This window comes from Ictalurus furcatus, chromosome 1 (assembly GCF_023375685.1).
Source record: "Ictalurus furcatus strain D&B chromosome 1, Billie_1.0, whole genome shotgun sequence".
In the NCBI taxonomy this organism is placed as follows: Eukaryota; Metazoa; Chordata; class Actinopteri; order Siluriformes; family Ictaluridae; genus Ictalurus; species Ictalurus furcatus.
In genome coordinates, this window is record NC_071255.1 from 25,737,237 (window position 1) to 25,761,924 (window position 24,688).

Below are 24,688 nucleotides of genomic sequence, written 5' to 3' on the forward strand. Positions count from 1 at the left end.
ATCCTTTTTACATGATAGAATTATAGTTAAACCCTAGAAACCATATACCCAGTATCTTCCCAGTATATACTGTACTACAGTAATCTCGACTACTATGATTATTTATATATATATATATATATATATATATATATATATATATATATATATATATATATATATATATATATCATAGTATCTTGTACCACAAGATATATATATATATATATATATATATATATATCTATGTATATATAATACATAGATAGATAGAGAGAGAGAGAGAGAGAGAGAGAGAGAGAGAGAGAATGACATATTTATGAGCTTTGCACCATCTGTCATCAATTTCAGAGACACTGTTCTGCACATGCTTAATGGTCATGCAATGATCTTTTGTAAATACCTTCTCTTGTAAATAATGTTTTCCTAAAGACATGTCTAATGAAGTAGTGAATGTATACATTATTTTACTAGTGTATGTGTAATTTTACAGCATTTGTGAATAGTGTTACAACTAAACCATACAATGTTACAGGTGTGCCACTCTATTGGAAACAGTTGTAACACTGGTCTCCTTTTCGTTGAAAATGTATGATATTCACTGACAATATAGAGAGACTTGCACTTTATTGCACACTGTTATGTGGGAAGTATGTAAGTCCGTAAATCGTTGAGTAATTGAACTCCAAACCAAACAATGTTACAGCTCTGCTGACTATCCCCTACATGGGTATTTTTTGTCATCTACTATCTTTACAGAAGATGTTCAATGTTTACTTCACTACATTTTTGTCATGTATGTAAGTATACCATTCCCATCAGAGAAACAAGCCAGACATTGTGTTCCAGACTTTATTTTCAGTGTATGTCTCTTTAAAAAAAGTTTTCAGTGTTCTCAAATCACCACATACCACACTCCTACTGACTCATGCATACATACAAGTAGAATTGCATACAAGAAGAAGAAAACCAAAGTGCAATAGGCCTAAACGAATGTTGCCTTGCAACCATCTGGTGCCCACACGATAAGATCTTTTGAGTATGCGATAATCACTTAAAAAAAATACACCATGCCCTTTCAGGGCTCTGTAGAAAACAAACAAACAAACAACAACAACAACAAATATAGCTGCAGGCAGCAATGGCGGATTCCTCCTCAAGATTGCGGCCCATTTAAAAATTGACATGGGAGAGAATTGTATCCCACCAATACAACAGTTCAATGCATTTGGATTAATGGCAGATTTTAAGTTCATTTTTGTAGTTTTCTGTCTTCTGCTCACGTGTTTTTGAGTGAGCATACACAGATCGCTAAACATATTTTTGCTTGTAGAGAGGCTTGAATGACCACTCAAGCAAAAAGTAAAGTTGATGCTTTTTACTTTGTTCCATAAGTGCAATCATATAAATTCTCTTGATAATTTTCTCTTACATTTCTTGTGAAACTGAAAAGAAATACAAGAACACTTATTTAACATACAGTAGTCAGTGAATACAGTTCAGTTTACAATGCAATCTTTTAAGCTATATGCACCAGTGTACTTTGGCTCAACCCAAGACAAACAATAAATCACGATAAATATATTGTTAAACATAATATAACATACCATTATTCCTTTTAATGTCAACGTTTTTGGAGATATGAGGTTGCCATCGTGCATGGTAACATACTGTAGCGTCCTCTTTGTGTGTGGCACAGATCAAGTCCATAGGTTAATGTTCCATTGATTTAGTGACACAAGAAATATGTGCAACAGTTTTCAATTCACCAATGTGTAAATAGTTTGGCCAATTTTTATTCGACGGTGGCTTAGTGGTTAGCGCGTTCGCCTCACGCCTCCAGGGTCCGGGGTTCGAGTCCTGCTGGGGCCATGTGTGTGCGGAGTTTGCATGTTCTCCCCGTGCTGCGGGGGTTTCCTCCAGGTACTCTGGCTGATTGGCATGTCTAAACTGTCCGTAGTGTGAGTGCGTATGTGATTGTGCCCTGTGATGGATTGGCACCCTGTCCAGGGTGTACCCCGCATTGTGCCCGATGCTTCCTGGGATAGGCTCCAGGTTCCCGTGACCCTGAAGAAGGAGTAAGCGGTAGAAGATGGATGGATGGGGTTAAAAGATCAGACAAGTACATAGGGGCCAAGCCATGCAAAGCCTTGTAGGTAAGCATGAGTATTTTAAAATATACACAAAGGCGATCCAAAGGACTCCAAAATAGGAGTGATGTGATCACCTGTCCTGGTCTTGTACAGGATTCTAGCTTATTAATGTGGACTTAGAGACCCCAACAAGTAAAGCATTACAATAATCAATTCAGGAGAATACAAAACTATTGATCAGTCTTTCAGCCACAGAGAAAGATAACATGGGGTGTGGTCTTTCAATGTTTCTGAGATGAAAGAATGATGTTTTAACTAAATTCTTAACATGAGGATCAAATGTTAAATTTGCATCAAAGATCATCTTTAATTTTGTTTTAAATTCCAGAGCAGAGCCATCCATATTTAAGGTTAATGGGCCTGCTTTACGGAGCTGGTGGGGTGTACCAATGAGCATGACTTCAGTTTTGTCACTGTTAAGATAAAGAAAATTTAGAGACATTCATTCCTTTATCTCAGGAATACAATATGCAAGAAAGGCAACAGCCACACAATCAACAGGTTTTGAATGGATGTAAATGTGAGTGTCATCTGTGTAAAAATGATAATTAAGACCAAGAGATGTTAAGAGCTGACCAAGGGGAAACACGTAAATGCTAAAAAGAAAAGAGCCCAAAATCGAACCCTGAGAAACACCACATTTAACTATGCCAACGTTGGACCTACAACCACCCAAGGAAACAAACTGCTGATGATCTTGACCAGTTTACGCAGTGTCGGTAACACCAAATACTGTTTCAAGACGAGTGAGTAGGAGAAAATGATACACAGTGTCAAAAGCGGCACTGAGATCAAGAAGAATCAGAATTGAAAGACAGCCAGAGTTCAAGGCCATGTGTGACTTTAACTAATGTCATTTCAGTGCAATGGAGTTTGCAAAAACCAGCTTGAAAGGGCTCAAAATGATTGTTTATAGTGAGATAAGTGTATAGTTGAGAGGCCACAATACATTCCAGAATTTTTGCAAGAAAGGGAAGATTAGAAATGGGATGAAGGTTGTTAAGATTGTCCAAGTCTAAATTTGTCTGTTTAAGTACAGGGTTTACAGCAGCAGTTTTAAGAGCTGCTGGCACAACACCAGTACACAGTGAGTCATTTATTATATTCATGATAACAGGACACATTGAAGTAAAACATGACTTGTACAAATAGGTTGGGATAGGATCAACTATGGAAGTGGCAGCTTTTGTTTGTGATACCTCATTTCTAAATGAAACCACACCAAGTGATTTCACATTCATATTTCATAATCATATAATGTATTTCATATAATATACAATAATGTTATTTTAGTTGTTATATCAAATGTGATTATTGCTGATTCATTTGAAATATCAAAATATGCTCCCCATACTCTTCTAGTACACTTATCCCTGTTTATAATTAAACAAAAAAGCAATAACAATGTCATAATGTTGTGAGAATTACACTATTATAGGATATACACAACTGAAGGTGGAAACACATTGGGTAGCATTTTTTAACAGAGTAGTGTGAATTGATAAACTCTGCTATCGACTCGTGCTACTGTAGCAAAATCTGAGAAGATAGCACAAATCGGCAGAACACCAGCACACACCTCAAAACTACACACTCTACTGATGACCTTGCTTAATTGACCACCGTTAAGTTTGATCAATTAAATTATTAATGTCAAATAATCAATCGTTGATTAATCATTAGCATCCCTGGTTTAGATATTAACCCCTGCATCATCATCATCATCATAATCATAATTATTACTGCTCTGAGGAAGCAGCACCCTTCGAGCTAACGCTATTACATTAATTTCTTCTAATCTCTATACTTTAAAATTATTTACCTTACGTTATATAAATATAACTGACACTACTTTAGATAAAACAATCGTAACGTTGCGCTGTCGCTAAATTTGATCTGGTTTTTTTTTTTTTTTTTTTTTTTTTTTTTAACATCCGCGACTAGCTTGTAGCCCGTAGCCCGCTAGCATCACCTACCGCTAGCCTTGTTTACGTTTCACATTTCTCACTTACCGCTGTTCTGTTTAAAAAAAAAAAAAAAACAAACATGTCTGCTGTCTCTCCGGTTTTGAGTGCAGATGAGGACTCGCTCGAGCTTCACATGGTGCGGCTGGAACTGGAGGATGTGGAGAAGCAGATCCGCGGCCTACTCGACAAGCAGGCCCAGCTGCTGGAGCGACAAACTGCGCTGGAAACATCTTGTGCCTCTGCCCATATATCCAAGGTAAGCACACAGCGTGGTATTTCCACTCCCAGCCCCTCTACGCCGTGTGTTTCTCTGTGCAGGGACCGTGCACCTAGGACTTTCCCAGCCGTGGTCTCCGTCACGCCGGCGCCAACACACCTCGGGCCTTGGGTGAACCAGCGGCGGAAGGCGCGGGCTGGACCCTCTCCACCTCCGGTGTTCGAGATTCCAACCAGGAACCGCTTCGCCCCTCTCCGCCAGACCAGACCCAACGCTGTGATCGTCGGGGACTCCATTGTGCGGAACGTCCGTGTAGCCTCATCTAAAGGTAAGGTGCGCACACACTGTTTTTCTGGTGCTTGTGTCCTTGATGTCGCTGCGCAGGTATCCGGGATCCTGAAGAAGGACGAGCGCATTGGAGCGGTTGTGCTGCACGCGGGGACGAACGACACCAGGCTGCGGCAGACGGAGGTTCTGAAGAGGGACTTCTCCAGCCTGATCGAGACGGTACGAGGCAGATCACCCACCGCGAAGATCATCGTCTCTGGACCTCTTCCCACATACAGACGTGGAGCAGAAAAGTTCAGTAGACTTCTAGCATTAAATGATTGGTTAGTCTCTTGGTGTAATGAGCAGAATCTGGTGTTTGTCAATAACTGGAATCTGTTCTGGGAGCGTCCTAGGTTGTTTCGTCCTGATGGCCTGCACCCCAGCAGCCTTGGAGCGGAACTGCTATCAGACAACATTTCCAAGGCGCTACACTCCAAGTGACTGCCTAGCGTAAGTACATCTTCCAATAATAACAACATTCAGTATAATCAATGTTCAATTAAAAATCCGGCACCGGTAGTACATACTATAGAGACTGTGTCTGTTCCCCGAGCTATACAAATATATAGAAAATCTCGGAAAGTCTATCTTCGTAACCTAATTAACATAAAATTAAATCATATTGAATGCACAGCCAGCACTTTTGATCTGAAGCTAGGACTATTAAACATTAGATCTCTTGCGTCTAAGGCTCTTATTGTTAACGACATCATTACTGATCAGGAATGTAATTTAATGTGTTTAACAGAAACTTGGATTAAACCAAACGAGTACATAGCATTAAATGAAGCCAGTCCTCCTGGATACCGTTATGTACATCAGCCTCGTTCAACTGGTAGAGGAGGAGGTGTTGGTCTCATCCATAGTAAAAATCTAGTCGTCACACAAAAACCTAAGCATAAATTTAATTCTTTTGAAATTCTTTATACCAGTATAAGTTATGTAGCCACAAAAAATAAGTCAATTCCTCTAATTATTATTTACAGACCCCCAGGGCCATATACTGAATTTCTTAGTGAATTTGCAGACTTTGTCTCAAACCTGGTTGTGTCTGTAGATAAAGCATTAATCGTCGGAGACTTTAATATTCATTTTGATAACCTGGAAGACCCTCTAAGATTAGCGGTTGTGTCCATCTTAGATTCAGTAGGGATTAATCAGAACGTAATCGGGCCTACTCATAATGGTGGTCACACTCTTGACCTCATACTAACATACGGACTAAGTATAGAAAATATTATCATTCTTCCGCAGTCTGAAGTTGTCTCAGACCATTATCTTATCTCGTTCATAATACGAATTGATCATAATATTTCCACCTCGCCTCGCTACCGCGTAAAACGTACCTACACATCAGCTACTGCACCGAGCTTCATAAATAACCTCGCAGAAACATCAATTAGATTTGGATCACCGTCAGATCACATAGAACTCGATCAGGCGACTGAAAGCTTGGAGTCAACACTCCGCTACACGCTAGATAGAGTGGCTCCACTCAAAAGGAAAGTAATTAGAGAAAAAAAAAATTAGCACCCTGGTATAACGATCAAACGCGAACCTTAAAACAGACAACTCGACAATTAGAACGTAAATGGCATCAAACCAATCTGGTGATATTTCAAACAGCATGGAAGGAGAGCCTACTGAAATATAGGAAATCTCTTGGCGATGCTAGAAAAATCTATTTCTCCGCCTTAATAGGAGACAACAAAAACAATTCTAGATTCCTTTTCAACACAGTAGCAAAATTAACTAGGAATAAAACCACTACAGAGAGAAACACTCAATCATTACATAGCAGTGAAGATTTCATGAAATTTTTCATCGATAAGGTTGAAAATATTAGACGTGAAATACAGGCCATTAAATTAAAACCGGACAGTACTGTAACAAACCCATTACATGACAATGTAGCAATATCAGATCAATGTTTAGAGTATTTTGCTTCACTTAGAGAGACCGAACTAGCTACATTAATCTCTTCAGCCAATTCATCAACTTGCATACTAGATCCCGTACCTACATGTTTGTTTAAACAGATTTGTCCAGGAGTAATTGAACCACTTCTAAATATAATCAATTCTTCCCTAAGCACTGGCTATGTACCTAAATCACTTAAATTAGCAGTTATTAAACCCTTGATTAAAAAACCTGATCTTGACCCGTCTCAATTGTCCAGCTATAGACCAATATCAAATCTCCCCTTCATCTCTAAGATTTTAGAAAAGGTTGTAGCAAAGCAGTTATGCTCGTACTTAGATAGGAATAACATTCATGAAATGTATCAGTCAGGGTTTAGACCTCATCATAGCACAGAGACAGCATTAGTTAAAGTAGTAAATGACCTTCTACTGACCTACGATCAGGGTTGTGTCTCTCTGCTTGTGTTACTCGACCTTAGTGCAGCTTTTGATACTATAGATCACACTATTCTCCTTGATAGATTAGAAAATGTTGTTGGTATTAAGGGAACAGTCCTCTCCTGGCTCAGGTCTTATCTGACCGATCGTTATCAGTTCGTAGATGTAAATGGTGAATTCTCCATGCGTACTGAGGTTACTTTTGGAGTTCCACAGGGTTCTGTTTTAGGCCCACTGCTCTTTACTTTATATATGCTACCCCTAGGTCAAATTATTCGTAAACATGGAATTAGCTTCCACTGTTATGCTGATGATACACAGTTGTATGTTTCAGCGAAGCCAGAGGACAGACAGAAGCTTAGTAAAGCTGAGGATTGTGTAAAGGACATTAGACATTGGATGTTAACTAACTTCCTTCTACTTAATTCTGATAAAACAGAAATACTTTTATTAGGCCCACGTGTAGCTAGAAGTAATCTTTCTGATCACATGGTTACTCTGGATGGTCTTTCTGTTTCATCATGTGCAGCAGTTAAAGACCTTGGAGTGATTATTGACTCCAGCCTATCATTTGATGCTCATGTAGATAATATTACTAGGATAGCCTTCTTTCATCTCAGAAATATTTCTAAAATAAGAAACATATTGTCACTACATGATGCGGAAATACTAGTTCATGCATTCGTCACCTCTAGATTAGATTACTGTAATGCCTTACTGTCTGGATGTTCCAGTAGGAATATAAATAAGCTCCAGTTAGTCCAGAATGCAGCTGCTAGAGTCCTAACTAGAACTAGAAGGTACGACCATATCACACCGATATTATCAATACTGCATTGGCTCCCAGTAAAATCTCGCATTAACTATAAAATACTTTTATTAACCTATAAAGCACTAAATGGTCTCGCGCCACAATATCTAAGCGACCTTTTGGTTTTATATAATCCGCCACGCCTACTTAGATCAAAAGATGCAGGCTATTTGACGGTACCTCGAATAGTGAAGGCTACAGCAGGGGGAAGAGCTTTCTCTTATAGAGCCCCACAGTTATGGAACAGTCTTCCTATTAGTGTTCGGGACTCAGACACAGTCTCAGTGTTTAAGTCTAGGCTTAAAACGTATTTGTTTACTCAAGCCTACCCTGACTAGATTCTGTTCTACTACTTCGCAGTCATAATAATCTTTTTTCTCCCTCTCTCCTTTCGCCGAGCCCCACATGAATTTATGGAGATACTAGAGATCCAGATCCTTTCTGCCTCTGGATGGAGCTCAAATCTTCTCTAATTCCAGACTGCTGGGACTACGGCTGCTCCTAAGGCCATACAGACTTCATATAAATCCATAATGAACTTTTTCACACTATCTGTTGTTACCCAGATGAGGATGGGTTCCCTTCTGAGTCGGGTTCCTCTCAAGGTTTCTTCCTCTTAAAACATCTTAGGGAGTTTTTCCTTGCCACCGTCGCCACTCAGTGGCTTGCTCAGTTGGGATAAATTCGCACCTTTAATATCTGTATACCATGTTGATATTTCTGTAAAGCTGCTTTGAGACAATGTCTATTGTAAAAAGCGCTATACAAATAAATAAAATTAAAAAAAAAAAAAAAAATCATTATTATTATTATTTTTTTAAGGCCCTCAGTGTTCGGAAGGAATTCATTACTGATGAAAGGCTGATGTTTACAGAGGTCACTGGCAAAGCAACACGAGCCACGCTGTAAAGCTGAACTTTTTTTTTTGCTTCATGCAAATTAGAAGAAAAGCAACGCGATATTGCCAGATTCAGGCATTAAACACTGATCTTTTTTTTACATTTACATAAACTGTGGTGATTAATTGTGAGAATATCAGATATTTGATGTAGTGAAAAATATATAAGCAGGTATAATGTAGGTGGAATATTATACTGGTGTAGTTGGGGGAACCCAACAGTTTAAGTGTGCTTATATGGTTATAATTACAGTGATATAAAAATGTAAAAATATATAAATATATAACGTGTGAATTATATCCAAAATTTGGATTAAACATTTTTCTTCAAACTATAAACATTTCATTAAAATGGTAACTACATAGAAATATGAATTCACAAAAGTATTCACTTTATTAAAGAATGAGCATCTTCATAGGAATTTTCTTTTATAATGAAGTGAAATATTGATTCTAGTGAGTCCCATTTCATTTACAGAGGTATAGTAACAGAAATGTCAGTAACAAGAAAATGCCTCTATCATTAGAGGGAAGTAAATGTTATTACAAGACTTCTGGTAGGGTAGCAAACAAGCTGGATGCTTTAATGTATGCAAGTTATTTGGATATCACATAAAAGTATTATTGTATCCTACTGTGCCATCATTTCATATAAAGCCAGAGAAAATAAGGAGTAATTTGAAAAGGTCACTGTACAGTATGAAGCTCTACACAGTGGGCTTCACATTCATACTGAGTGTCAAATCTGTTAAGGTTCCCATCACATCCTCCATAAACAAAGCGAGAGCATTTGTTCAGCTCTTGGTCATAGAACCATTTGATTACATAGTTCCTGCAGGGCCCTGTGTCTTTTTTCAGATAGCACTTATCTGGAAGGGGAGACAAGGAGAGAAGAGTTAGTAGGAATGCTTTACAGTTAAGTTATATAACAATGATACTGTTGATATTGCAGTGTTTATGGATACAGATGACACATGCCATGAAACATTCAATTTCTGTAGCAAAAACCGTTGCTGTTACCATCACAATTGCCATACTAGAGGTGTAAGCATGCACCGTCCACACTATCATAGTACCATCCTTTGACATATTCTCCACACATGGTGCCCCTGTCCATATGCAGTAAACACTGGGCTAAGAGCAAAACAGTACAGAAACATGCATGGTGCATGCAGGACACAGGAATCACACTACAACTGCTCACATTTGTACTACTCATGTTCATACACAAATCTCATACAGTCTCTTCATACTGATTTAAACTGTAAGCCTATGTCTGTTGTGATATAAACTCCAACACTTGAGGTGTAGTAAAATTACTGTTGTCATAATAGATGTTTTTTGAAATTTAATTTAATTAAATTTTTTATACATGCTCAATTCCACAATAAAAATGAATGTGCTTTACCATGTCCTAGAGTCAGCAGGTCCAAATTTTCATACTCCATCTGTGTCCCTGTCTGTTCAGCATATTCTGTCTCTTCTTCCGTCTCCTCATATTCTTCCCCTGAATTCTCAGGGTAAACTATTCTTGGGGGAGGGATCCTGAGGAAAAGGTACTTCTTTTATTAATGTTGTCTTTCAGTACACGTGCTCCTGATTTGTTAAACAGAAGTTAATTAAAAAAAAAATCAATTATATAATAAGAAGTACTAATGCAAGCATTATAATATAACTTAAATAAGAAATAATGGGTACAAACTAAATCCTTGGATAAAACTTAATGTGCCTGACTTCACAATGTGACTGCCTTTTGACAAGTGTGCATATGATAAGTGTATAATGTTTTAATTGATATTTATTCAACGTAACTTAGGGCCACCATTGTTAATATTGCCAGTATTGCCATGGCTACTACTACTTATTTAATGCCTGCAGTACTACTTTACATAGCAGGCAAAGATGCAGTTTAGTCAGTGAATAAAGGCAGTTTATTTGTTTGAGCATTAACCTTCCTGGCAGTTTTACTGAATCTAGGTGAAACCAGTTTTGATTTAATCTCAGTAATCTAGATGCAAATCATAACTTCAAGTTGTGCAACTGGAGCAAATCTTTCCATACTGTCAAATGGTCCAAGGTTTTGTGATTGAAAAACCTAAGATATTTTTGCTTTATGTTTGAAAACAACTGTATATAGCTACTTTAATGTAAGTGCTATAGAATCTCACTTCAGTGTTGGCACTGACATTAGACACTCTTTCCATAAATGGTCTCCTAACAGAAAACTTCACCATATCAATGATTATATGGTTTTCTTTGTTAAATAAAAACACATTTTTAATGTTTGAATAGGCTTAGATTATTTGGAGTGTCCATCATACAAATCCATTTGAATGAGCTGTTAGGAACATAAATTACATTAATATAAACATATTTAACATATTTTTTTTAATGTTATAAACATGCATAGCTATGATGTTTTAGAAAATAAATTAACACCTAATTCAAGAATTCAAATGTGATGTGGTATAATTCATATTGATCAAGACACAATTTCTGATATAAAAAAGGCTAAATATTTGACTGGGACATCATAATGCACACCCCATACTGCTTAAATTCCTGCACCTGCAACTTAAAACAGCTTCCTGCATTCCTACACACAATATTCCATTATGATAAAGTGAAAACATTTTTAGAAATCAAAACGTGAAATATCTCATTTAGCACCCTTATTTCATTCATACCCTTATGGCACACCAAATTCAGCTTAGGTGTATCTTGTTAGTTTTGATTATCTTGAGACGTCTCTAGAACTTGAGGGATAGACATAAGTATACAATTATTGTAATAATAAATAACTGTAATATCGTAATATGTCAAATTTGGAGTATACTTTGTTGTTCCATCAGCAGAAGTCAAGTACTGTTGTTAAAAGTTCACCGCCTCAATCTTTTGCTGCTAACATTTCTTGTGGGTTTTAAATGTGACCAAGATATGGCTGACAGATTAAGCCATTTGACAGAAGAGAGAAGAGAGCAAATGCTGTAAACAGCTCTGTTCTGAAGCTCTCACTTGAAATAAATTTTCAGAGCTCATTAAGAAAATGGTTAGTCAGGGTTTTGATTCTGATTGGAAAATTAAACAACAACTTGAATTGCTAGAAACAAAGAAAGAACCAGTAAAATTCCAATTTCTAGCCATTTGTGCTTATTCTTGGATTTGTGAGACGGGTGGGGTGCCATTAACCCCCGAAGGAAAAATCCCAGAAGGAACTGAGGGATGGTACAACCTTATTACCAAATGTGATAACATGGCAGAGATCACTGGAATTGACATGGGTTGTGATCTTAGAAGTTTGAGTAAAGGGCTTGAAGTGGTTTTTAAAAGAGCAAACAGAACCATGAATTGCAAGCCATTGCTGGTTCTCTGTTTCCTCTGCTACAGAGCTCTCTTCTCAGACGGTTCAAGCAGCTGCTGCCTTAAGCACCACCCCACAGACTGATAACCAGACTCATAGGCCTTACAATGAAGCACATGTTATTGAACATTGCTGCTGCAAGTATCCCTCCCCCTTATTAGGCACCACAGAACTTCCTATCATGCAAGCAAAAGTTAACACAGATCCAGAGGTCAGAATCCTTTCTCTCATCCCCAGAGAGTGGAGTGTATTCACACCCAAGGGAATGGCTTCGGCTGCTCCAGTCAGATGGTCTGACAATGATAGGAGAAACAGAGGTGGGGGCTGCTTTCAGGGATCATTTCCCTGGATAAATGTGACTCAAGTTAAACAGAAAATGGGTGAAAACCAATTAGAATATGTTGAGTGTTTCTGTGCAGTGTATGAAAATTACTGTGCTGCAAATGATAATGAAGAAGATTACGATTCAGCTATTGTGATTGAATCTGCCACAAGCGCACTGTCAAAAGAATAAAGAGAACTGCTTAGCAGTGGCTCTGTTAACTGGGACACACTGCTTCAGTGGTGTGCTATACTGTAAGCTGGAGCCGTTTACAAGCTCATGATGATCAAACGGTAGCATCAGCTGCTTTAGTTGAGGCTGAAACAAATCCACCAAATGACATAGAATGTTTTCGATGTGGCCAGCGAGGACACATGTCCCGTGATTGTTCTAAACCAAGTCCAAAGTGTAAAATGTGACAATTTGGCCATCTGGCTAGATTCTGTAAAAGACCCAGAGGGAAGAAATAAACATAGAAGGAAGCTGCCACTCTGTCTGAGAGTGAGCTTGTGAAACAGAAAATTGTTAGGTGAGGATTATGGGTCAGTGGCCTCCGGTTCTTGTGATCTTGTGATCCTCGACCTTTTGTTCATGCATTGTTAGGATGCCAGTTTCGCATAGCCTTGATCGATACAGGAGCAACAGTGTCTATCACAAATATTCCTTTTGAAACCATATCTGATTCTTTGTACATAGAAGGTATAAACGGCAAAAATGTGCATCATAAATCTGTTCCTGTCCCTCTCACTCTTGCAGACTCTGATAATGTTTATTGGACTGAATTCTGGGTTGGCAAAAACACTGTAGGCACGATAACTGGTGTTGACATTTTGAAAGACCTACAAGCTGATGTTTTGCTCTCAAAAGATAATGAAACAATGCAATGAAACAATTCACTTATCTCAGTCTGAAAATTTTGAAATTGGTCCACAAATTGTAGACACAAATTTTTTTGAAGAATGGTGACTATCTGCATATCTTTACTTCTGACAGACTCTGCCTCTCTAAGATACTCTTTTTATACCCAATTATGTAACTGTCCTGTTGCCAATTAAGCTCCAGCTGTTTCTTTTTAGTAACACTTACTTTTCCAGCCTTTTGTTGCCCCATCCCAACTTTTCTGAGATGTGTTGCAGCCATCAATTTCAAGTTTACCTTATTTTTTTCTTAAAATGGTACATTTACTCAGTTTAAACATTTGATATGTTTTCTATGTTCCATTTTGAAAAATATATATGTTTATGACATTCGAAAATCATTGCATTCTGTTTTTATTTGCATTTATATACATTTTACACAGCGTCCCAACTTTACTGAAATTGGGGTTGTATGTATGTATGTATGTATGTATGTATGTATGTGTGTGTGTATGTGTGTGTGTATGTGTATATATATATATATATATATATATATATATATATATATATATATATATATATATATATACACACACACACACATAAAATTGACAGACAGTTGTGTTAACGTAAAGTTTTATATGAGTGTTTATATTTGCATGTTGTATATTTGTAACACTCAGTTGGTGGATTTTATTTTAAATAAATGAAAAAATGGCACTGAAAGTTTGCCCCCCCCAAACGATTAATCAGAAAAATAATTGGCTGATTATTCGATTATGAAAATAATCGTTAGTTTCAGCCCTAGGCAAAATGAACTATTTGGTACCTTCTTTAAAAGAAAGAATGCAGTTGTGAGCTTAGAAACATCACAAAGACTGGAAGACTACCAAAACCAATTGTGGTTGAAAGAATTCCTTCCCTGGTAGAAAAATAGACCTTCACAATAGTTAGCAGGTGTATCTGTGTCAACAATCATTGACGTTTTCAACTGCTCATAATTCAAAGCGTACAGCCTCATCTTATGGCATGGGCATGTATGAAATCCATTGAAACTGGTTCCCATGCATTAACTGATGATGTGACTGCTGACAAAAACAGTAGGAGGAATTTTGAAGTGTATAGGGCTATATTTCAAATGCATAAAACCCACTGGTTGGCTCTTCACAGTGAGATAGACAATGATCCAAAGCATACCTCAAAAGCAACCAAAGAGTTTTTTTAAGGAGTAAAAAGAAGGAGAATGTCCTGCAATGGCCAAGTTTTCTGGCTAGACATCTGACTTGAATACAATTGAGCATGCATTTCAGTTACTGAAGGTAAAACTGAAGGCAAAATTAGGAATTGAAAAAGTAGGAACTGAAGACAGCTGCAGTAAAGGTCTGGCAGAGCATCAAAAAACAGAGAAAATATAAAATGGAGGAGTTTTGTAATATTACCTTTCAGTGGGTGGCCTCTTAGTAACCTCAGAGACATCAAGGACATGACCTTGCTGAAGACTCTCACATTGTTTTCTTAGCATCAGAGCAGGGTAGGTGTTCATATCCCCTGTATTCATAAAATCAGAACAAACCCAACTCAACCATACACCCATACAATATCTGAGAGCATGAAACAAAAGGAGGGTAAGAGAGCACTTTCATTTTAATTAGGGCTGTCAAAAATAATGCATTAATGCATACAGTTAATTTTAAAATCATATCATGCTATTATTTTTAATTGCATTAATGCACAGCCTTTGTTACAGTATATGCTACTAAGGTAGACACAGCCACTAGGACAACGCACTTTTAAAAGTGCATTTTATAATCATAGGCAATATTTACTGTAGTCAGGTTGTTAAGCATGTGGTTATGATTTTGTGGTTACCGTACTGCAGACATTTAAAATTGAGAAAATTGACTGAGAAGAAATCAAAGATTTTAGACAGTTCTTTTCATTTTAAAACATTAACAGATTTTTAAGACACCACTTAATTACACCTATAATTTCAAAAAGTGTGAAAACCGCTAAGGTGAGTCAAGGAGCAGACAAGACTAAGTCGGCATTGATTGATGACTACTGGACGCATTTTAGCGACCAAAATTACACGATATGGCCAAAAGTATGCGGACACCTGACCACTGCACCCATATGTTGCCACAAAGTTGGAAGCACACAATTGTATTGAATGCCATTGTATGCTGTAACATAAAATTTTCCCTTCACTGGAACTAAGTGGCGCAAACATGTTCCAACATGACAATGCCCCTGTGCACAAAGCAAGCTCCATAAAGACATGATGTACCCTGACCTTAACTCCACTGAACACTTTTGGAATGAATTGGAACACCAAATACATGCCAGGCCTCCTCACCCATCATAATGCTCTTGACCTCACTAACAGTCTTGTGGCTGAATGAGCACAAATCCACAAAGCCACGCTCCAAAATCTAGTGCAAAGTCTTCCCAGAATAGTGGAGGCTGTAATAACAACAGGGGGACCAACACTAGAATGGGTTGTTCAGTATACACATACATTCCATCCGGAAAGTATTAACAGCGCTTCACTTTTCCCACATTTTGTTATGTTACAGCCTTATTCCAAAATGGATTAAATTCATTATTTTCCTCAAAATTCTACAAACAATACCCCATAAGAAGTTTGTTTGAAATCTTTGCAAATTTATTAAAAATTAAAAACAAAAAAGCACATTTACATAAATATTCACAGCCTTTGCTCAATACTTTGTTGAAGCACCTTTGGCACCAATTACAGCTTCAAGTCTTTTTGAGTATGATGCTACAAGCTTGCACACCTATTTTTGGGCAGTTTCTCCCATTCTTCTTCGCAGGACCTCTCAAGCTCCATCAGGTTGGATGGGGACCGTCGGTGCACAGCCATTTTCAGAGCTCTCCAGAAATGTTCAATCTGGTTCAAGTCTGGGCTCTGGCTGGGACACTCAAGGACATTCACAGAGTTGTCCTGTAGCCACTCCTTTGTTATCTTGGCTGTGTGTTTAGGGTCATTGTCCTGTTGTAAGATAAACCTTCACCCCAGTCTGAGGTCCAGAGTGCTCTGGAGCAGGTTTTCATCAAGGATGTCTCTGTAAATTGCTGCATTCATCTTTCCCTCGATCCTGACTAGTCTCCCAGTTCCTGCCGCTGAAAAACATCCCCACAGCATGATGCTGCCACCACCATGCTTCACTGTAGGGATGGTATTGGCCAGGTGATGAGTGGTGCCTGGTTTCCTCCAGACATGACGCTTGCCATTCAGGCCAAAGAGTTCCATCTTTGCTCAATCTTTGGTCTGAGAGACCTTCAGGTGCCTTTTGGCAAACACCAGGCGGGCTGTCATGTGTCTTTTACTGAGGAGTGGCTTCTGTCTGGCCACTCTACCATACAGGCCTGATTGATGGAGTTCTGCAGAGATAGTTGTTCTTCTGGAAGGTTCTCCTCTCTCCAGAGAGACATGCTGGAGCTCTGTCAGCGTGACCATTGGGTTTTTGATCACCTCCCTGACTAAGGCCCTTCTCCCCCGATCACTCAGTTTGGCCAGTTCTAGGAAGAGTCCTGGTGGTTCCAAACTTCTTCCATTTACAGATGATGGAGGCCACTGTGCTCATTGGGATCTTCAATGCTGCAGAAATGTTTCTGTACCCTTCCCCAGATCTGTGTCTCGGTACAATCCTGTCTTGGAGGTCTACAGACAATTCCTTGGACTTCATGGCTTGGTTTGTGCTCTGACATGCATTGTTAACTGTGGAACCTTATATAGAGAGGTGTGTGCCTTTCCAAATCATGTCCAATCAACTGAATTTACCACAGGTGGACTCCAATCAAGTTGTAGAAACATCTCAAGGATGATCAGTGGAAACAGGATGCACCCGAGCTCAATTTTGAGTGTCATGGCAAAGGCTGTGAATACATATTTAAATGTGGTTTTTTGTTTTATATTTTTAATAAATTCGCAAAGATTTCAAACAAACTTCTTCATGTTGTCATTATGGGGTATTGTTTGTAGAATTTTGAGGAAAATAATGAATTTAATCTATTTTGGAATAACATAATATAACAAAATGTGGGAAAAGTGAAGCGCTGTGAATACTTTCCGGATGCACTGTATGAGTGTGATAGTTAGGTCTCCACATACTTTTGGCCATGTAGTGTACATTAGCATGGCTGTGCATTACACAGAAAGTTCATGAACAACTGTTGTGTTTCTGCACCATTTGAAAATTAAAAGAGTTTTATTTGAGCCAATTACAAGAACAAGAACTGCTACTGGAAATACATGTGTTTAATTCCATTATCTTATTTATTGCACTAATAAGCAATAATGGGCCTCATTTATAAAAGCTGGATATGACCGGATTTATGTGTAAATCGTTAGTATGGACTCTTACACAAGAAATTTGGCATTCACGAAAATCCTGTAAATTTTGAAAAATGTTCAGCTCCTGAGTGTGAATAAATTTGCGCATAAGATTTAAACCTCGAATTGACTTCAAATCATATAATTGGCTGGATCATTGTGCTTTTATATATGGAATATACAGGCAAGTTTAAATTCCTTATATCTATTATGTTTACAGCATTTAGCAGAACACCCTCATCCTCAGTTTATAAGGGGTTGAGTTACTGAGCAAAAGTATGGAGGTTCAAGCTCCAACACTCCCTTTTTTATTATTAATGTTATATATTATATAAAATATTTTTATTGGAATAGTAGTGAATCCAAATAATTTGCACTACTGTTTATCAGGCATCTATTATAGTCAAAAATCTTCTGTTTTGCAGGCTTTATCCTGATTGATTTTTGTGGGTGTTTTTTTTCTCTCTATATTAAGATCTGTGATTAAAATAAACAATACTCTTGGAGTTATATACTTACAGTTTATGGTTTTTCATGAAATGTCAATGTGATGAAATATGTGATTAATCACAGAAAGTGTGCATTAATTATTTACGAAAATGAAATTGACAGCCCTAGTACTAATACCAAAATATTTTTGTGAATCACAAATTTCGCTTACGGCTCAGAATGTGTAGGAAAGTCCTTATGAAGCGCCGAGTGTACTCTTGGTCTCCTTGCTTTACATGGCCCAAGTGAACTATGTGCTGCTCTGTGGGAAAGCTGGCAAGCTCCTCCACCTGAGTGCTGTTAAAATGATCCCCGACTAAAAGAGTGAAAAGCACCACACCCTGACACTTTGCTTTCATGGAGATAAAGTCCAGTTTTGCTATATCAGAATCGGTTTCTCCTCCAACTATAAGCAGCACCATCTTGTTTTTTCGAGGCTTGGAAACAGTGAGAAGACCCTGCATGATTACGAATTCCATGGCATGACCCAGCCTGGAGTAGCCACCAGTCTGCTGTAGATTTTTGAAGATACTCTGCTTCATCAGGTTGCGGTCTTGGAACTGCTGGAAAGTGAAGATCTGCTTGACTGGAGCCTGGGCCTCTCTGTATGATGAACTCTGCTGGTAAAGCGCCACCCGTGCCTGTCTGTCAGCTTTGCTGGGCTGACGGCTCACTACAAGCTGGTCCAACACAGTGCCCAACACCTGCTTCACGCCCTCATACTGATCTGCCTGGATGCTGCGGGAACCATCCACCAGCAATGCCAGGTCCACATTTACCTGCTCTGGAATGGTCAACTCACTGGACTTGGGACAATCTCTAGCTGGATTGCAAGGATCTGAGAAGACAGCAGATAAAATAAAACCCTGTTATTAATCCTCTCCATATGGTCTTTATTCCTGACTAAGTGTCATCCTGCTTTTTACTTTTTATTAGATCACATGAAAATGTATTATTCAGATCAATATCAACTTATTTTACATATTACCAAAGCAGATGATACATCGCTGGATCTTTTCAAGGGCTGCACTCTGGGTATCTGGTTTGCCCAGCACAGACAAAATAAAACTTCCTGTCTCATCAGCCTTTATTACAACACAGAACAGAAGGAAAGTTGATAAAAGGTGCATCACAGCAATCAACCTGATCATCATCAGGCTTCATCTGCCTCAGACATCACTTCAGACTGTTAACATTTTATATTACCTCAAAAGCACGCTGAACATTAGGAGTATCCCTAAAACCAATAACACCAAGGTTTATATCCAGAGCCTTGTATTCTAGAACAGCCGTGGTTATGGATGTCACATCCTGGGACTGTCCACCAGAGAGGAAGATCGCCACCTTCCTGATCAGAACACCCTGACGAATACGTTTGAAGACATTTCTGCCCACAAAGCGCATGGCTGCACCAATGTTGCGTCTGTTGGATGTACGTTCCAGAGGGATGTTCTTCACAGCTTCAATCAAGTCCTTCTTATGACGATGGTCAGAAAAACGGATGAGGTACTTGGTGTTAGAACTGTAAGAGACCACAGCCACTCGTGTCCCTGTGGGACAGTTGTTTTCAGTGATATTGATGCTGTCCAGCAGAGAAAGAAGAGTCGCGTACATGCTATCAAATAATGCAGGAGTCACGTCATCAGACATGTCCAAACCAATCACCAGTTCAGTGGGGTAGACAGGGCAAGCTGCTTTATCTAGAGGTGCAGACATGCCAAAGAAGAGAGATATGTTTACTGATGTTCTTTTAAACATTGAATCTTTATCATTCTTTTTAATGGTGTGTTGCATAGCAAAAAAGAGTAAGAGACCTACCTTTACAGCAGACTGTGGGAGTAAAAAATGGTAAATTACAGTTAAAAAGAATATAAACTTCTAATTTAATGCAATTTACTAAAAATTTTTAGGGATACAGTGAATCCAAGTACAGTATTATGAAACATTACCACAGTTGTTGCGTACGTAGTCGATCAGTTGACAAGTCTAAAAAAATACAAGCCAATAGTCATAGACGGCAGAAAGAAATGGATCAGTGACCCCTGAAAAGCAAAAAAGGCTTGAACTTACAGACATTTCTCTTGTTCCTGGTGGTCCTTTATGGCCCTTTTAGTGAAAATATAAGGAATATTAATTAAATTAATAGTAAATTTTCAAATATAATGAATAATGTTATTAAAGCTCACAAACCCTGTGACCAGGTGGTCCGACATCACCGGGGTCACCCTCTTCTCCCTGCCTGCCTGAATTTCCCTGTAATACATCAGGCCAATTTTGAGCAAAATAACCAATCAGAGAAAGGAACTATTATTAGTTATGGCTCATTAATGTCAACTACAGTATTCTTACCCCTCTTCCTCTGTTGCCTTTAGGACCATCATCTCCATTTCTCCCAGGATCTCCAGTTTGACCCTGAGTATAAAAATAAAAGATTATTACTGATAGTGTCACTGAACTACCTTAGAACAGGGTTTAGAATATCTGTTGCTACCAGTTATCTCCACAGTCAGTCACAGGGAAGTCTATATATTTTACTGTATTAAGAAATAGTATCCTACATACTGGTTGTCACGAGTTCCCCTGTAAGCAGCGCGCTGTGGAGCATGTGAGCGCGCGTGCACGAGCAGGTGCGCGAGCACCTGCTTTTCCCTTGTGGACAATCGTGACATTTCGACACGTGCATTTGTTTATGTTTCTGTCATGTCTCCTCCCCGTTCTGTCATTGGTTGTAGTTTCACGTGTGTCTGAATTGCCCTCAGCCGTCAGCCATTACAACGCTGATTATCTCCGCATATATACCGCGCGCCTCCCAGCACACAATGCGGAATATTAAATGAGTTAGATAGTAGATTAGTTTAGAGTCCTTATAGATAACCACAGTCCATAGTTTCATCTTTCGAGTCTTAGTCCATAGTCCATAGTCCATAGTCCATAGTTCATGTCATGTTTAGTTTCGTTTGTTAAGTTCACGCTGATTTCTCCACTACCAGTCCCTCGCTGTTGTTTATGTTTCATGTTTGGTATATCGACCCTGTATCCCGAGACCACGACTTTAATTCCTGCCTTGCCTCGTTTATGCCTGTTTGCCGATCGCCTGAACCTTGCATGTTACTGGATTACGTTTTTGGATCACGTTTTGGATTTGTCTGCCTGTCACTTTTTAAATAAAACTGTTGTTCAACCTGCGCCTGCATCCTACCTTATCTCCGTTGCGTTACGAAACGTGACACTGGTCATATCTACTAATTTTACATGCTTTTACAATCTGAATTTATAAGGTGTTTTGATACACCTGGACTATTTGTTTATTTACATAGCCTACATTTTATTTTTATGAAATAATCTGCATAAGAGAACCTCCAAATTAAAACACCACCAATATAGTAAAGATACATAAACAAACAATGTTCAACATACATTACCATTTTATGCAGTTGTATGTTACCATATGAGCAAAATATAAGGTAAAATTAATAATGATATATTATTATTGTTATTAAGTAAAAAAAATAGATAATATGACTTATATTACTTTATACTAGATGCATAATAATACACAATAAGTGCATACAGTGTCTTAGGTCCTTAATACCAACTCATGACACTACCACTCCCTGCCAACAGAGGACAAAATCTCCAGAATTCTAATGTGACCACTGCCATAACACTTCCAGTTCACATACTGACTCTCAAAGAGTGCAAAGTTCTTTCCCTTATTCATTTATGAAGTCTTGCCAAACATTATGGTTCTCAGCCTTATTCTCCTCCTGACTTTTTAATGCTGTGTTTGACTCTGCTGCATCTGATGTTATATAGGCCATGTTTCTGTTAGCCAGCTAAACAGGTTAAAATTCTGTAAAATATCCAAGATAGATTTAATAGAAAAGTTCTAAAAAATTTCTTTACAACAAGAATCCCATACTTTGGAATTAAAAATTAGAAAAAAAAAAAAACTTTTAAAGTAGTAGACAGAAAAGCTGGCCCATTTGGTTATAGAGGGGGTTTGTTCTGAATCTCAGATGTGGCAGAATAAAGAATAATGTGCAAAAGGTGTGTATTTTGAAAGCCTAAATGAAAGTGATGAATATTGATAATGAATATTTTCCAAATTCCATTACAATCTCTAACAAAATGTTTCAGTCCCATGACAAATCCAAACATTGGGCTTCATTTATCGAGCTGTATTTGAAAGGATTTATCATTCGTACTGTACGAGTTTACAGAAGAAATTAGGTATTTATGAAAATCCTGTAATTAAAAAAAGTGTCAATTTACGCATAACGAGACTAACCAATGTAAACACTCACTTAGGGTTAGGGTTAGGATATATATACAGCACATATAATTTGCATGGATTTCTGCACTTTTAAATATGGATTATATTGTCCAGTTCAGATTATAGTTCAGATTCCCATTGTGTACAGTATTTAGCAGATGCATTTATCCAGAGCATTGCAGTGCTTTGTAGTCTCTAGCAAAAACACATCCTCATGCTAAGGGACTAAGAGTTGCCAACCATTGAGAACATTTTGTGAAAACCAGTCAGTTTATGTTATTAGTATTATTTAAAGGATATGAAAAATAAAAAAGTAAGCCAACACAAACCCATAAATTAAAACAAATAAAATGAATCCTTCAGTTATTATCAAAGAAATGCTGCTGTATAAACCGAGAACAGGTCAGTCTAGTAGTAAACAAATGCCTAAGCTGACAGAAGGTTTAGCACTCACGACTAAATCTATGCAATTAGGCACTAGATATGAGTGTTAAGCTACACCATCTGTATGGTGTCTCTTATCTAACAAATTGTAACAGAAAACCAATAATGTAAATCTGAAAATTCGTCCAAATTTAAAGAAAAACAGTGTTAATTCCCAAATATGTAAGCCTATCCGGCAGCCACCTGAATGGCTTGCATTCTATTTCCCTGTAATCCAATTCGAATTCATTCCAACTCTAAGTTTGGGGTTGGAACTAAGAAGTAGCTTAAGATGTATACTAATGCTGTCAGCAATTACTAATAATTCAATTCAATTCAATAACTATTGTATATTTTGTAGATGGATGGACACTGGGAAGACCTGTCCTGTGCCTAAAAAACAAACGAACAAAAAAAGGGATCTAATACATAGAATAGAGGCTTCCAATTGCTAAAGAATATAGGCCTAAGCTCCATGTAAAATTGTATTTTAACAACAGCACTGGTAAAAATGTTTCATGAACCTGTAACAAATTAGGTCTGAACTCTATAAAAAGTCATTTTTAAAAGAAAACTTACCTGTAGTCCAGGATATCCTGGAAAACCACGATCTCCCTGTGAGCAGGTAGAAATTGTAGTATTTTGTTTAGAAAGTCAAGTTGTACCATAAAGAAATAAATTTCAAGTTTTACTGATAAACAGTACTGGGTGGAACAAACATTAATATATAGTTAATAATATATGGGTGGAATATAACCTTCTGTCCTTTAGGTCCTGATAACCCATATCCATCTTGACCATCATTTCCCTGTTGAGGAGGTACAGTGACAACTAACAGTGAAACATAGTTTGATATGACTTAAAATACATATTGTTATTTTATCAGCCTCTGCCATCAATAAACTGCACCTCACACTTACTGGAAAGCCTCTGCTCCCTAGTGGCCCAGCTGCTCCTTTATTGCCAGGTTCCCCTGGCTGACCCTGCACAAAAACATGGACTTGTACATAGATCCAATTAAAAAATGAAATTATATATATATATATATATATATATATATATATATATATATATATATATATATATATATATATATACATATACACACACACACACACACACACACACATAGTGTAAAATATATAAAATATATATATTTTAGTTAAATATAGGTGTGCCACAATTATTGGCAACCTTTTAGTAAATACTTTGTGCTACCTCCAGTTGTCAAGATAAAAGCTCCTATAATGCCTGATGAGGTTGGAGAAAACATGGCAAGAGATCTGACATCATTCCTCCATACTGAATCTCTCCAGATCCTTCAAATTTCGAGGTCCACTCTGGTGGACTCTCCTCTTCAGTTCACCCCACAGGTTTTCTATGGGTTTCAAGGCAGGGGACTGGGATAGCCATGGCAGGACCTTGATTTTGTGTTGATTTTGATGTATGTTTTGGATCATTGTCCTGCTGGAAGATCCAACCACGGCCCATTTTAAACTTTCTGGCAGAGGCTGTCGGGTTTTCATTTAATATCTGTTGATATTAAGTTCATGATAGTCCATGATGCCATGTATCCTAACAAAATGTCCAGGTCCTCTGGCAGATAAACAGCTCCAAAACATTAAAGAGCCACCACCATATTTAACCGTGGGCATGAGGTACTTTTCCATATGGCTACCTCTCTGTGTGCGCCAAAACCACCTCTGGTGTTTATTGCTAAAAAGGTCTATTTTAGTTTCATCTGACCATAGAACCCGATACCATTTGAAGTTCCAGTATTGTCTGGCAAACTGAAGGTGCTTGAGTTTGTTTTTGGATGAGAGTAGAGGCTTTTTTCTTGAAACCCTTCCAAACAACTTGTGGTGATGTAGGTGAATTTGGATTGTAG

The 24,688-nt window shown here is 38.0% G+C and overlaps 2 protein-coding genes across 7 annotated transcripts in view; one reads left to right on the forward strand and one right to left on the reverse strand.

Annotated features, from left to right (window-relative positions):
* The first annotated feature begins 3,896 nt into the window (after positions 1–3,896).
* Positions 3,897–8,566, forward strand: LOC128613531 (uncharacterized). Of its 6 annotated transcripts, none has more exons than XM_053634432.1 (3): positions 3,897–4,897; positions 5,000–5,096; positions 8,217–8,566. In XM_053634432.1, the coding sequence occupies exons 1-2, from the start codon at positions 4,179–4,181 to the stop codon at positions 5,085–5,087; spliced, it is 807 nt and encodes a 268-aa protein (XP_053490407.1). In that variant the 5' UTR covers positions 3,897–4,178; the 3' UTR covers positions 5,088–5,096; positions 8,217–8,566. The 6 variants fall into 6 exon arrangements, with proteins under 6 accessions (XP_053490407.1, XP_053490414.1, XP_053490375.1 ...); XM_053634439.1 differs by having other exon boundaries at positions 8,244–8,566; XM_053634400.1 differs by having other exon boundaries at positions 3,899–5,096; positions 8,217–8,564.
* A 526-nt stretch (positions 8,567–9,092) lies between these two features.
* Positions 9,093–24,688, reverse strand: part of LOC128613563 (collagen alpha-6(VI) chain-like) — a 44,309-nt gene continuing 28,713 nt past the window's right edge. Inside the window, exons 26-39 of the mRNA XM_053634451.1 lie at positions 23,721–23,783; positions 23,558–23,608; positions 23,380–23,415; positions 20,451–20,513; positions 20,292–20,354; positions 20,172–20,207; positions 20,051–20,087; positions 19,920–19,931; positions 19,308–19,801; positions 19,090–19,186; positions 18,274–18,939; positions 14,695–14,803; positions 10,124–10,260; positions 9,093–9,584 (exon numbers count right to left, since the gene is read on the reverse strand). Coding sequence (XP_053490426.1) covers positions 9,403–9,584; positions 10,124–10,260; positions 14,695–14,803; positions 18,274–18,939; positions 19,090–19,186; positions 19,308–19,801; positions 19,920–19,931; positions 20,051–20,087; positions 20,172–20,207; positions 20,292–20,354; positions 20,451–20,513; positions 23,380–23,415; positions 23,558–23,608; positions 23,721–23,783 — 2,046 coding nt within the window. The 3' untranslated portion in view covers positions 9,093–9,402. The remainder of the gene's footprint in view (positions 9,585–10,123; positions 10,261–14,694; positions 14,804–18,273; positions 18,940–19,089; positions 19,187–19,307; positions 19,802–19,919; positions 19,932–20,050; positions 20,088–20,171; positions 20,208–20,291; positions 20,355–20,450; positions 20,514–23,379; positions 23,416–23,557; positions 23,609–23,720; positions 23,784–24,688) is intronic.